The 13,232-nt window shown below is 46.7% G+C and overlaps 1 protein-coding gene across 10 annotated transcripts in view; it reads left to right on the top strand.

Moving 5' to 3' along the window:
* WIZ (WIZ zinc finger) overlaps positions 1–13,232 on the top strand; it is a 45,717-nt gene that overhangs the window by 1,466 nt on the left and 31,019 nt on the right. For 8 of the 10 annotated variants that reach the window (XM_069086952.1, XM_069086950.1, XM_069086955.1 and 5 more), the window contains exon 2: positions 1,382–1,655. In XM_069086952.1, the coding sequence (XP_068943053.1) occupies positions 1,439–1,655 (217 nt within the window). In that variant the 5' untranslated portion in view covers positions 1,382–1,438. Of the gene's footprint in view, positions 1–59; positions 706–1,381; positions 1,656–13,232 lie in introns of those variants that run through there. The other 2 variants (XM_069086949.1, XM_069086957.1) reach the window with 2 other exon arrangements.

Genomic DNA, 13,232 nt, shown 5'->3' with positions numbered 1-13,232 from the left:
TCTTTCCTTTTCTATTCCTTTTTTCTTCCTTCCCTTCCTCTTCCCTCTCTTCTCTCCCTTTCTTCCTTTCCTCCCCTTTTTCTTCTTCCTTCTCTCCTCTTTTCTTTTCCTCTCTCTTTTCCCCTTTGCACCTTCTCACTCCCATCTTACTCGTTGTTCTGTAGACTTAGTATACTGAAGAGATAGTTACAGGTGCCAACCAGGCATAGGCAAGCAGTCATCAGGTCCTATGGGACTGAAGAAACTGGGCTCTTGCTGCCTCAGCCTCAACACCCTACCTCCCCATCCCCAGGGCCACCCAGGCATCATCCCCCAAGGAGCCAGAGTCCCTGAAAGTCTTGGCCCTGCCACTTCCAGAAATGATAGTGGCTTCCCAGTACCAACTGTGCCCAGAGACCTGGAGCCTACTCTCTAGCTAATTGTCACCCTGCTATTCAGTGAAGAAAACTTGCTTGTCCCTAGATTGGCTCAGGAGACTATATATCTTAACTCTGCCTCTGTAGCATCTTCATGGGGCACCGTTTTCCTTCTCTTCTGACCCCTTGCTTTTGGACCAGGATCAGTTGAAAGCCAAGTCCCTTATTGCCTGGACCTATTTTTCTGACACAAGGACAAGACTTATCAGGGAATGAGGACTTGGGTCTGCTTGGGCCAGGTTGAGGATGGCCCTTTGGAGCTCAACTGGGGGTGCTCAGTCTTCCTTAGGTAATACCCAGGGATATGACAGGCCTCTGGTCCTGTGGGCTCTAACCCCAAAATAGGGATTGGAGGCTCCCTGAACCAACAGACTGGGAGGCATGGGGGTAGTTTTGCTAGCCTTGCCCCAGGAGTCCTTGGAAACCTCTACTGCTTTGCTTGTCCCCTACTCTCTTACCCACAAACCACCCCTCCCTCCCCCACTCCCTCCCTGGCCTCAGTCAGTGGGCCCCATTCCTCTCTCTTTCCAACCTGTCTCTTGAGACAGTGCCTCGTTCCTGTCCTTCACTTTCTGCTGTTACCTTGAAGGTATTTATAGGAAACTGGCTCAGATCACCCCCACCTCCAGCTAACTCTTTGTTTCTGGACCAGTGAGGCCTCCTGCTCCTCTCGTCCTTCTTCCAGGGCCTCCCTGAGTCTGACCTCTAATCTGCTTGACTTTTGGGGTAGGGGGACTAAAGTATGTCAGGGAAGAGTAGATGGCTGAGGATTAGGGACATAGGAAAAGCAGAGGTAGGGAAAGAAACCAGGACTCCTAAGAGTTTCTTGCTACCCTTGACTAGGAACTTTTTAATCTTTCCCTTCTGCTTCATGATCTTGCTGTGTTCTGTCACTCTGCTTTGCGGGTCTCTGGGAGCCACCTCCTTCTCTCCTTCCCTAAGTGTTCTCCATTCTCCCCTGCCAGATTCCTGGTGAGCTGGATGCCTGTTACAATGTCTTGCTGAGCCTCCGGAGCCCAGGGATGGAAGGCCCCCCTGGGGGGGGTACTGCCCCACCACCCAGGCCTGCTGCCTCTGAGAGACCACCTAGCCTGGTCCTGAGATCAGAAAGTGAAGAAGATGTGGAAGCTGAAGATGGTGAGGAGGGTAGCCCTGTGGCCACCCTGTATCCACCCAGGCCCCCTGGTCCCAGAAGCATGGAAGGCCTCAGGGATCCCCAGGATAATGATGGTGTCACTGGTAAGGGGGTCTAGGAGTACAGTAACAAGGACAGCATGGCATGCCTCCAGCTGGGAGGGGAAGGGAGGAGGGGGGATGGCACCTTGTTAGGCAGAAATGGCTTTGGTTCCACAGGGATACAAGGCAGAGCAGAAATGAAAACCTAGCTCTGCTTATTGGCCTGCTCAGGAAGAGTGGCCTGGCTGAATCCTTGCTCCCCAAGTATGGGAGTGAGAGTGGTTAGTGAGAGTTGGTCTGTCTCCTACCTCCCATGGGAGTCCTCCTGGTCATGACTAGTGATGGCTCATGTGACCTTTAATCTCCCTTATTTCTATGGTCCTTGGGTCTTTGTTCTCTCCCTAGGGCTTCTTGCCTCTCTGTGGATCTCTAAGCATATGATGTAGATTCCTAGGGGTTTGTTCCCCTTCTTTCCATCCTCCTTTTCAAAAAGACTGACTGCTAGCTACACAGTGGGAAACCGGGGACCAGAGAAGGGAAGGGCTATTGCTAAGGCAAATGAAAGCCAGGTGTCTGGACTCAGCTGGGTCAAGGTACCTGGGGCTAAGCTGGGCCTAGGCAAGATCTGGTATGTCTTCCTTCCTCACTGAATGGAGGGGCAGAGGGGCTAGGTCTGCTGAACTTGTAGCCTCTGATGGCTGGATGGCTGGATGTGTCCCCTTGCTAATGCTTCAGTTTATTTAGCAGGAGGGAGACCAGCACTGACTGACTCCTTCACTGGGAAGACTCATTGAGAAATGCAGCAGTCCCTTCCATAGAAAGCCAGGATGCTAGGGTCTTAATTTCTGCCCCTCTGCAAGTATCACCCCCTCTATGTTTGAGGGATCTCACAGAACTCTTCTTCCTGACCTCCCTTGGGAATTCTGGGATAGGGGCACCTCTACCCCTGTTGAACCCATCACAGCTCAGAGAAAGTCAATGCCACTTAAACAGAGGCATCCAAACTCAGGGATCCCTGCCAGAATTGGGGGTGGGGGACAGGAGAGCTTTAATTCTCTGTCCCCAGCAGGGTTTTCTACTCTGCTGTTCTCTACCTAGTTACTCTTTGATGAGCTCACCCTAAGCACTCCTATCTGCAGCCCTGTCTTGGTTTTGACTGGCACCCCAGTCTCCCTGTACTACCGGTGGTGTGTGAGTGTGTCTTTGTCTCCATAGTTTGGCTCTAAGCTATCTTTCTGGCCTCCTGTCATACTGCTTCTGTCCTTCATGCATTCAAGTAATCTGGACTAGTTTCTGTCTTCCCTTGTCCTACCCCCCTCCCACCTCCTGGCCTTTACTCTTCCTGTCCTCTGTGACTGAGCTTTTGCCTCCTTGGGAATTTCTCAGTCATTTACCCCTACCATGACTTCTGTTCAGTCAGTTCAGCACCCATTTTATGAAACCTCTCTGTGCAATACCCTGCTTTCAAGGGGCTTATAATCTGATGGGAAGGAAAACCATGTCTAGGGTGTGCTGATAAATGTTTAACAACTGACACTAGGCGGGAAAGGGAGGGGGAACACATACTTTTAAATTTAAAATATGCATCATTAACATTTTCTCCACTTTCTTAAGTCTAGATGATCAACAAAACAATAAATCAAGCCCTGATTTACTGATTTATGAGGTATAAATGCTCACGATGAAAATATAATAATTGGCAAAAGCTGGTTTGAGCTGGCTCCAGCACATGTAACTCTGACACCAAGGGAAGTGGATAAAAGGTCAGAGAGGGGGGAGGAAGGGGAGAAGGGGAGGAGATGTAGAGGGCTTGAGTGGGTTTTGGAAGGAGGTGATTGGAGTTCAGTGTTTCAGAGGTTCAGTGATTGGAGTCAGAGGGTTGGGGAGGGATGTTGCAGCACAGGCACAGAGATGAAATAAGATGATGGAGAACTTGTGCCCCAAAGGGCACCCAGGGTGGTGAAAGGCCTGGGGTCCATCCCATGCAAGAATCAGTAGAAGGAAATGGATGTATTTTTACGTAATGAAGAGAACATGAAAGGGGCAGGATTTGGGCCTAGCTGAAGACCTGTCCAGTGGGGAATAATTAGGCTTGGTCCACTTGGCCTCAGAAGACAGAACTGGGAGGGGGCAATGGTAGATAGTCACTGAAAGGTAGATTTGTATTTGATGTGAGCAGAAAACCCTAAGGATGAATGGATTATCTTAAAAGGTAGTGAGTTTCTTCCTGGAGGTCCCAAGGCAGGGACTGACTTCTCAGGGATATTGTTGAGAGGAATGCTCTCTGAAGTCTCAACAAGCTCTGAGATTCTGAGTCATTCCTTTTTTCCTGGAGTACAGAATACATGATGGGAAGTAGCATGAGATGAAAGGTTGGACCAGTTAAATGGCACCAGATTGAGAAAAGCCTTGAATTCAAGGACCAATTCAATTCAATTAATGCTTTGTTAAAGCACCTCCTATATATACAGTATTGCCTTGTTACAGCTGGGCAAGAGATAAAGCTTAGAGAAGACAATATCGTGCCCTTAGGGAGTTTTCAGTCCGGTCTGGGGCAAGGTCCTAGCACAGAGAGCAAGCATGTACAGTATTACACGATAGGTGTGTTAGAAGGTACAAACAGAAGGCCATGGGAGGTCCTGGGGGGCAGGCTGTGCCTGGATGGGTAACTAGGATCAGAGGTTTCTGCTTTCTTTGATGGGCAGTGGGGAGCCACTGGTTTCTGAGAAGAGTGGTATGTTGTAGAAGATTTCTTTTGGTGATTTCTAAGTACTTATCTCTTAAGAAAGAGGACTGGGCTCCCTGGGTCCTGTGGTGGATTGGAAACTGAAGCATTGACAAGGGAGGGTCCTTACCTAGGAATCTCTGCCAAGCTGCAGAGAGGAAAACAGAGCTCCAGGAGTTGATCAACAACAGTGATCCCTCTCTGTCTTTTCATATCTTCTCTAAAGATTTACAATGGCGTAAAAGTCTCTTATGCTTCTCTTTGCTCTGATGTTCTTGGGAGCCCGTGGTGGAGGGAGGAGAGGCTTTGGGGTGACCTAGGTTCAAGATGGGGAACAGGGACCTGACACAGTGAGAGAACATACCTAGAGGTCTCAGGAAGGGAATCTAGCACCTTGGCTCCTACCTCCCTTGGCCTGTCTCATCCCCAAGGTCAGGGACTAAGTGGCTTAGTTCAGTGGAGCTTCCTTCCCTTCAGGTGGGGCCAGAACTGTGGGCCTTTATAGCTCAGGCGACCTAGCTCAGCTCAGAACCAAGGAGGGGGTAGTTGGTGGACATACAAGAATGGCTTTTCTATGGCTTGTTTCCCAGAGCTCTCTCTTTTCCTGATGCCTTTCCATCCCCCCTTCCCCACCCCTTACACACACACACCCCGATTACTGCCTTGCCTGGCCCTGCTTTCGGCCAACACCTGCCCCGCCAGTCTTGTGGGGTCTATAAATAGGCCCTAGTCCCGGGAAGATTCCATGTTGCCAGCTGCCCTAGGTGCATCAGCCCCAGAAAGCTTTTTATCTGAGCACCACAGCTCAGCCCAAATATGAAGGCATTCTCTCCCTTCTGTGCTAGATTCTGGGGAATCTACTTCTTCCGGCCTGACAACCTCTCTGTGCTTCATCCATATGCTCTATTACTTCAGCACACTTTGCCTGCATAGACACTCCACTTTAAATGGTTGTCTTCACAAGCTATCATCTTGTGAGCTCCCGACTTCCCAACGAACCATACTCCTGAGTGAGTTAGGAGGCGGTGGAACTAGGCTTCTCTCACCTAGCCTTGTTACCTCTCTAGAGTCAAAGAAGGGCAGAGCAAGGGGAAGGGCCCTTAGAACACAGAAGGTCAGAGCTGGGAGGGCCCTTAGGACATAGAAGGTCAGAGTTGAGAGGGCTTTTAGAACATATAATGTCATCTAGAAGCACTGTTAGCATGTGGAATGTCAGAGCTATGAGAACCCTTAAAATGGAATATCAGAGCTGGATGGGCCTTTTAGAACACAGAATGTCAGAGCTAAGAGGTCCTTTGAAACATGGAATTTCAGAGCTGAGAAGAAAGACCTTAGAATATAGAATGTCAGTGCTAGGGTGGACTTTAGAACATAGTGTCAATTCAGGGAGAGCTCTTAGAACAAGAAGTGTCAGCTAGTAGAAGAGCCCTTAGAACCAGGAATTTAAATACTGGGAAGACCTTAGAACGCAGAATGTCAGAACTTAAAGAGACCTTAGAACAAGAAATGTAGATGTGGGGTGGGGGGGATGGCTAGGTGGTGCAGTGAATAGAGCACCGGCCCTGGAGTCAGGAGGACCCGAGTTCAAATCCAGCCTCAGACACAACACAAAACTAGCCATGTGACCTTGAGTAAGTCACTTAACCCCAATTGCCCTACCTTCCCCTCTCCAAAAAGCAAAAAGAAAAAACGAAAAGAAATGTAGACAGGGAATTTCAGAGCTATCAGGCACCTTAGTACACAGAATGTCAAAGTTGAGAGAGCCTTTAAACAGGGTGTACTGGAGGAGGATATTTAGGATATGGAATATTAAAGCTGAGAGAGTCTTTAGAATGTGGAATAGAGGAGCTGAATAGGCTTTAGAACATGGAATGCAGGAACTGGAAAGGCCATAGAATTCAGAGCCAGAATGGATTTTCAAACATATAATATCACAGTTGGGAGGACCCAACTCTTAGGTGCTCTTAGAATATGAAATATCACAGTTGAGAGGGCCCTTAGGATACAGAATATCAGAACTGGGAAGAACCATAGAACATGAAATGTCAGATCGGGGAATGTCTTAGAATACAGAATTTCAGTCCTGGAATAGACTTTAGAACATAAAATGTCACAGCTGGGAGGGCCTTTAAAACATGAAATGTCAGAGCTAAGAGGGTCCTTAGAACATGGAATGTAGGAGCTAGAAATACCTTAGAACATAGAATGTCAGAGCTGATAGGGCCCTTAGAATGAATGTTAAGTGTCAGCGCTGGGGATGGTGCTTAAGAGCATGGGAGATCAGAACCGGGAGCATCAGCTGGGAAGACCTTTAGAAAACAGGATGTCAGAGATGGGAGGACCCTTAGAACATTTCATATCAGCTAGGAGAGTCCTTAGAACATGGATTATAGGGACTAGTTCGAGAAGCTGAGTTCTGAAAAAGTTAAGTGAGCCATGTGGTGTAGTTGGCTCGGTAAAAAGAATCTAGGACTTGGAGTCCCAGGATATGTATGACTTTAAATGTCAGACTTTAGTATTCTTTTTTTTTTCATAATCCACATGAATTTGGGCAGTCCCTTAACTTCTCTGGATCTTGGTTTCCTCCTCTCTAAAAGGAGGATGGGCATGCAGTTTGGGTAGGGATTAGCTTGGATTATCTGTAAGGTCCCTTCAGCCCTGAATCCAGGATTTTATACTCTTGTGACTCCTAGTCTTATGTTTTTTCATCCCCCAACCCCAGGGTCTTTTCAGAAAAGGTAGGCTCTGTGTCCCTGAAAGGCTCCTGGAAAGTGGGGTTTAGCCCCTCCTTCAGAGGCCCCTATTCCTGGAAGCTATAGCTGGTGGTAGCCATGGAATCCCTCAAGCTGTGCCCAATGTGGCCTGATGTCACAGTCAGAGTCCTAGCATGTTGTGTCTCCAGCTTCAGGTCTTTGCTGGTGACCTTAACCTTATTCTTGAGGCCCCTGCCAGAAATAAGGGGATTGCTAGAGTGGGAGGCTGTGGGCCGCTGTGGTGTGCATGGGAGGAAGGCACCTGTATGCTCCAACTGAGAAAGTGATGGAAGGGGAAGGGGAGGGCATAGTTACTGATACAGTGCCTACTATATGCCAGTCACTGTGCTAAATGCTTTTTTTTTTTTTGCTTTTTTTTGGAGGGCAATTGGGGTTAAGTAACTTGCCCAAGGTCACATGGCTAGGTTTTGTTGTTTGTGTGTGCTAAGTGTCTGAGGCCGGATCCGAACTCAGGTCCTCCTGACTCCAGGGCCAGCACTCTACTCACTATGCCACCTAGCTGCTCCAAAACATTTTTTTTAAGCAAATATTATCTCATTTAAGAAGCTAGGCTTAGACATCTTGACTTCATTCTTTGTGATAGGGATTCACTCTCATTGTGATAGGGAAAAGGTGAATTCACTATATGACTTAGACTTGGACTCATATCAGAGAAGGAGTCTAGGACTTGTGATCCTAGAAGGTATAGGCTTTATTGGGTTTGAAGAGAGGAAGAAGGTTCCAGGGCCTTAGGGAAGGGTTCAAGTGACCAAGTCTTAGTCTTGCAGAACCTTGGGTTCCATTCCTAGCAATGTTTTTGACTTGGTATCTGACCATAGTCAGTGTTCTTTGTGGTAGAGTCTGGAGATATATGTGGGGTTAGTATTTTATGGAATGATCCATTGGAAAAAGTCCTGAGTTAGGAAGCCTAAAATCACTATTAGGTCATTGATATGTTGAATAAATCTATTTGGTTTCCCTGGACCTCAAGCTTTTCTATCTGCAATACTGGGAAAGGATATTTGCTTCCATTGTGAAGGGGAAAATAGGATGTGAAAATGATTCTTGAATGTGTATGGCCCTGATGGCCCCAGGACAATTCCAAGGCTGACCCTGTCAGTCAACCTGAGGATTCTTGTTCCTTTCCCCTGGTACCTTTTGGCTCCCTAGCAAACCTAGCTGCACTGAGAGCCCTCATTCCCCGACCTGTGCCAGAGGAAGGCAGAGATCATGGGTCCTTTGCTTCTGTTTGGTGGGTGTTGGTACTATGCCTAGGATGATCCCTGATACCATTGCTCCTAACCTGTAGAGTGTAGAAGTTTGGTGGTATGTTCATGGTTTCCATGAGTTCCATCACTGCACTTGGCACTGGTCAGTCACTTGGGCGCTGCTTCTGTCTCTAAGTCCCTTTAAGGCATTTTTCTCATAACAGTCCTATGAAGGGAGAAAGTATAAGCATGAAATCTATGACCCTGGACAAGTCACTAAACATCTCTAGGCCTGAGTTTCCTCATCTGCAAGATGAAGGGGTTGGGCTCTGTGTCCTCCAAGATTCCTTCTGGCTCCAAATCTATGATCCTATAAATCTAAGGTGAGATAACTTGCCCCACGCCCACCCCTGAACAGGATTTCAAAAGGCCCAGTGTGCTCATGGGCCAGCCATTTTGTATCGGGTTGGATGGACACGTCTCTGATGACTCTGATGTGGTGCTACCTGCCTGGACTCCAGGTGAGACAGTGGGCTAGGTGAGGACAGGAAGTCAGACTGGGAAGATGGATTGGCATGGGGTAATGAATGCTTGAATGCCAGACTCAAACCCTACCTTCTGTAAGTGGCTTTTCCTGGCCTCTCCCACTCTTAGGGCCATCTCTGTCGGGTGTATCTCGGGTGTAGCCCACATGGGTATTTATGGGTTGTCTTTTCCATTGGAATATAAGATCCTAGAGGGCAAGAGCTGGGTTTTTGTCTTTCTTTGTGTCCCTGTGCTTAACCAGTTCGTGACACACATAAGCACTTGATAAATGCTTGTTGAGTGACTGATCAAGGACTTGGAAGTCAGCATAATCCAGTAGAAGTCCCAAACTGAGAGTCTGAAGGCTCTGCCACAAACTAGCTGAGGAATCTTGAATAGTCCCACACAGTTCAATAAACATGCACCATGCTCCTACTTTTGGGCAAGGCCTCAGGCTCAATGCAAAAGCAAAAGATGAGGGCAGGCCACTTCCCCCTCTGAGCCTCAGTTCCCTCATCTGCAAAGTGAGGGAACAGGACTAGAAGATTGTAGAACTGGAATCTCGCATTACAGGACCTGGGTCCAAATCCCTACTCTGCTGATTATTTCAGTACCCATGTAACCTTGAGTAATCACTCAATTGGTCACTGTTTATTAGGCTCCTACCATATTCCAGGGACTGGAGATACAGTCTCTACTCTGAAAGATGCTTCCATGCCAACTGGGGCGACAGCAAGTTCATATGTAAGCACAGACAGAAAAGAGGATGACGATAAGGCCCTAGTCACTTCGCTTGGGAGGGAGGCCATTACACTGGGGACAAGTCACTTACCTTCCCTGTTTCCCAGTTTCAGGAGGGAAAAACAGAAAATGGAAGAGATAGCAGTATCCCAGAAAGATTGCTGGCCTTGGAGTTTGGACAGCTGGGTTTGAGTCTTGGCTTTGATGTTCATCAACTGTGTGACCTTGGGCAAAGTCTAATCTCTCTAGGCTTCAGTTTCCTTATCTGTAAAACAGGGAGAATACTTATACTACTTTGGTAAATCTTAAATGAGTATAGGAATGTGCATTGCTGCTGCAGCTTCCATTGTTCTGCCATTTTTACTGGTCTCTGGGCCCTTGCCAGTCCAAGTTTCCACCGGTAACATGTCGGTAACATGTGTGTCCAGGAACTCCTTCCTTATTTTCCAGAGAACAGCCTGCAGGCCCTGGTCCTATGGCCAGAGCACTTCCCCAAGGCGTCGGGAAGTAGAAATCATTTCCCAATATGCTCTGAGGGTCCCAGGCCTTTCTGTGGCACTTTGAGGGAGTGTAAATGAGGTGGATTGGAGCCTCAGGTTGATTCTCCTTCAAAAACAAACCTATCTTCCCTTTTCCCCTCTCCCTTCCCACTCCTAACCATAGGGGAGCAGCTTTGGACTATATCCTGGTGCTTTTTGAATGACCAGAGACTCATCCACTCTATTTTCTGAGAGATGAGAAATTACAATGTTAAGATGAGAGTCTATTTCATAGTTTCATGATGAGGGAGCCTTTGCCCTCATGCAGCTTGCCACTTAGAAAGGAGAGCTAATATTTTAACAATACTTTAAGGCTTGCAAAGTTATTTCCTCACCATAGCCATATGTTCGACGAGGCAGGGCAAATATTAGCCTCCCCATTTTATGGATGAGGAAACTAAGACTCAGAGGAGTTAAATGATTTTTCCAAAGTGTTATAGCTAAAAGGTGGGAGTCTGATAAATGGATCTGCGCCTTGAACTCAAAAAGTACATTCCTGGTGGTCCAAGTCCAAAACCAATGCATTAGAAAGCTGCAAAACAAAATGTCATTGCGAAGGCTGATGGGGACAGTTATTATTGTCCAGGAGATCATGAAAGATTTCCTGAATGAGGAGGCATCTGAGTTGGGGTTTGTTTGTTTTTTTTTATCAATTTGTATTGATATCTTTTGTATTTATATTACCTACCCATTGTATCCCTCCACCTCCCAGAGAGCAGTCACTTATAACAAAGAATAAAAAAGAGGAAAAAAATCAGTTCAACAAAACTATGCAACATATTGAAAAACATTTGAAATTATGTACAGTGTTTCCCATCCATGATGTCCCCCCACCTTTGTAAAGAAGCAGGGGAAGGTGCCTTCCCTTACCTCTTCTTTTGGGCCAAGTTTGCTTAATACAATTTCACACCATTGTTTTGGTTGTTTTGTTGTTCTTTCCATTCACATTATTGTAATTATTGAATATATATTTTTTCTCATTCATTTTCTTTACTTTATATTAATTCATGTAAATCTTCCCATTCTTTTTTGTGCTCATCATATACATAATTTCTTAGAAAACAGTAATATTCCATTACACGCATGTACCACCATTTATTTAACTATTCTCTAACCAACAGGCATCTACTTTGTTTCCAATTCTTTGCTATCATAAAAAAAATGCTGCTATAGATATTTTAGCATATATGGGGCCTCCGGGTTTTAAAGGCTAGCTAAAACTTGAGCCAGTAGATATTGATTGGGAGCACATTCCAGGCATAGGAAACTGTCTCTCCAGCTAACATCCATGGCATATGGGTGGAGGGAGAGGATTGTGACTTGTTCTCTCAAACTGCCAACCTTGCGATGGCTGGAGGCAGGGACACTCACTGCAGTGCTCCTGGGCAGGAATTGGCAATGTGTAGGGGAGGAGAGAACACTGAATAGAGAATTGGAGCACATGGGCTTGAATTCTGTAACTGTGATTTACTGTTTCTGTGACTTTGGTCAAATGGCTCAGCCTCTCTGATCCAGTTTCCTTATCTCTAAAACCAGGGAGTTGAAGTCCGTAGTATATAAGGTCCTCTCCATCTCTAATTCTGTGATGCTATCTGGCCTTCGTTGGGGCAGGGGTTCGCTGTGTGGAAGCCCTGGGCAGAGGAATCCTTTCCTTCTCCATCTAGGTGTTCATTATCCTTGCAACAGAGCAGCAGAAACCCCAGTCAGTGATATCATCCAAGTCACCAACAACTATGTTTCAGTTCACTGTCAAGATAGCTTCCATACTGATTGTGCCTTAACTTCTCATTTGAGTGGGTTTTTATTAGGACCAGTCTAGGCAGTGGTGCCCAGGGCTACCCTTCAAATCCTCCTTCCTTGTACCTATGCTGTCACTTTCTTCTCTTCTCCATCCTTCTTCTCTCCCCCCAGTAGCATTTTAGAATCTTAGAGCCAGGAGGGGCTCCAGGGGTCATCTAATGGTCATCACTCATCTCCAGGTTGCTTATTTTTCTGGGAAAGCTCATGGGTCCCCAGGGGCAATAGGTAGAAGCCCAGATAGAGGTCTTTCTTGAGCCCTTCCCCTCAATGTTGGCTTTTCCTCCTTGCTGACAAAGTGGCCTTTCCCCCCTTCTCTGTCTTTCCTCCTAGGACCATATGGGCAAGCTTCCCTGCTGTGGCTGCACTCTGGCTGTCCTACTGTCATTGCCCGATAATACCTTAATCCCTTAACTCTCAAGTGCTCTCAAATCCTCATTGTCTCCTTTGATCCTCAGAATAGTCCCTTGAAGCAGACAAGGCAGCAGGGAATATTACTTCTGTTTTACAGATGAAGAAACTGAGGCTCAGAGGAAATGACTTATAGCATCCTAAACTGTTAAGCTGAATGGGACGAGAGACTCCACACAGGCCAGCCCCTTGTTTTTTCAGATGAAGAAGCTGACCTCATAGAGGGGAACTGATTTGCCTAAAGCTACACAGCTAGTTTAGTGGAAGAACTAAGCTTTGAACCCTCAAACCCAGATATCTTTCCTTCCAACCTCTGTCTTTCCCTATGACTTTGCTGTCTCATATCCCTCCAGCCCCAGTTTCTGGGGACTTCTGTCCTGCCCCCTTGTTCCAACATTATGCCCACCCCCTGTCTCTCCTTATCCTTCAGCCATGCCCTTCCTCCTTTCCGCTTATCCCCTTAGATCTGGGCACTTGGTCACTGAGGTAGAGAAGTTGTTTGCAGCTGAGGCATCAGGCAGGCTGAGGAAGGCCTGAGTACGGGGCCACAAGAGTGTGACTGGATCCAGCCTCTCCTATTCAGCTGCCAAAGCAGCTTCTTCACTGCCCAAGCCCTTCTCTCCTTGACTCTCCAAAAGGCCTGTCTTCTCATGGAAAAAATCCTGGATTTAGAGTCCAAAGATCAGAAGCCTTGGTTTCCTTTGAGTCTATCTATGCCCTCCCACTGGATAACCTATGGTACTAGCAAGCAAATCCCTTAGGATCTGTGAGCCTTGATTTCCTCATCTGTAAAATGAGGCAGAGTATTGCAGCACATGCTATATAGGATTATATGTGGAATGCTTTGAAAATGTTGAAGCATATACACATGAGTTATTTTTTTATTTTATTTAATATTTTATTTTTTCCCTAGTTACATATAAAAACAATTGAAAAAAATT

The sequence above is a fragment of the Petaurus breviceps genome, unplaced genomic scaffold (assembly GCF_028583685.1).
Source record: "Petaurus breviceps papuanus isolate PSGF00001 unplaced genomic scaffold, PetGlider_PUasm1.0 180, whole genome shotgun sequence".
Taxonomy (NCBI): Eukaryota; Metazoa; Chordata; class Mammalia; order Diprotodontia; family Petauridae; genus Petaurus; species Petaurus breviceps.
The sequence above is the reverse complement of the archived record's forward strand: the minus strand, read 5'-3'. Positions and strand labels throughout refer to the sequence as shown.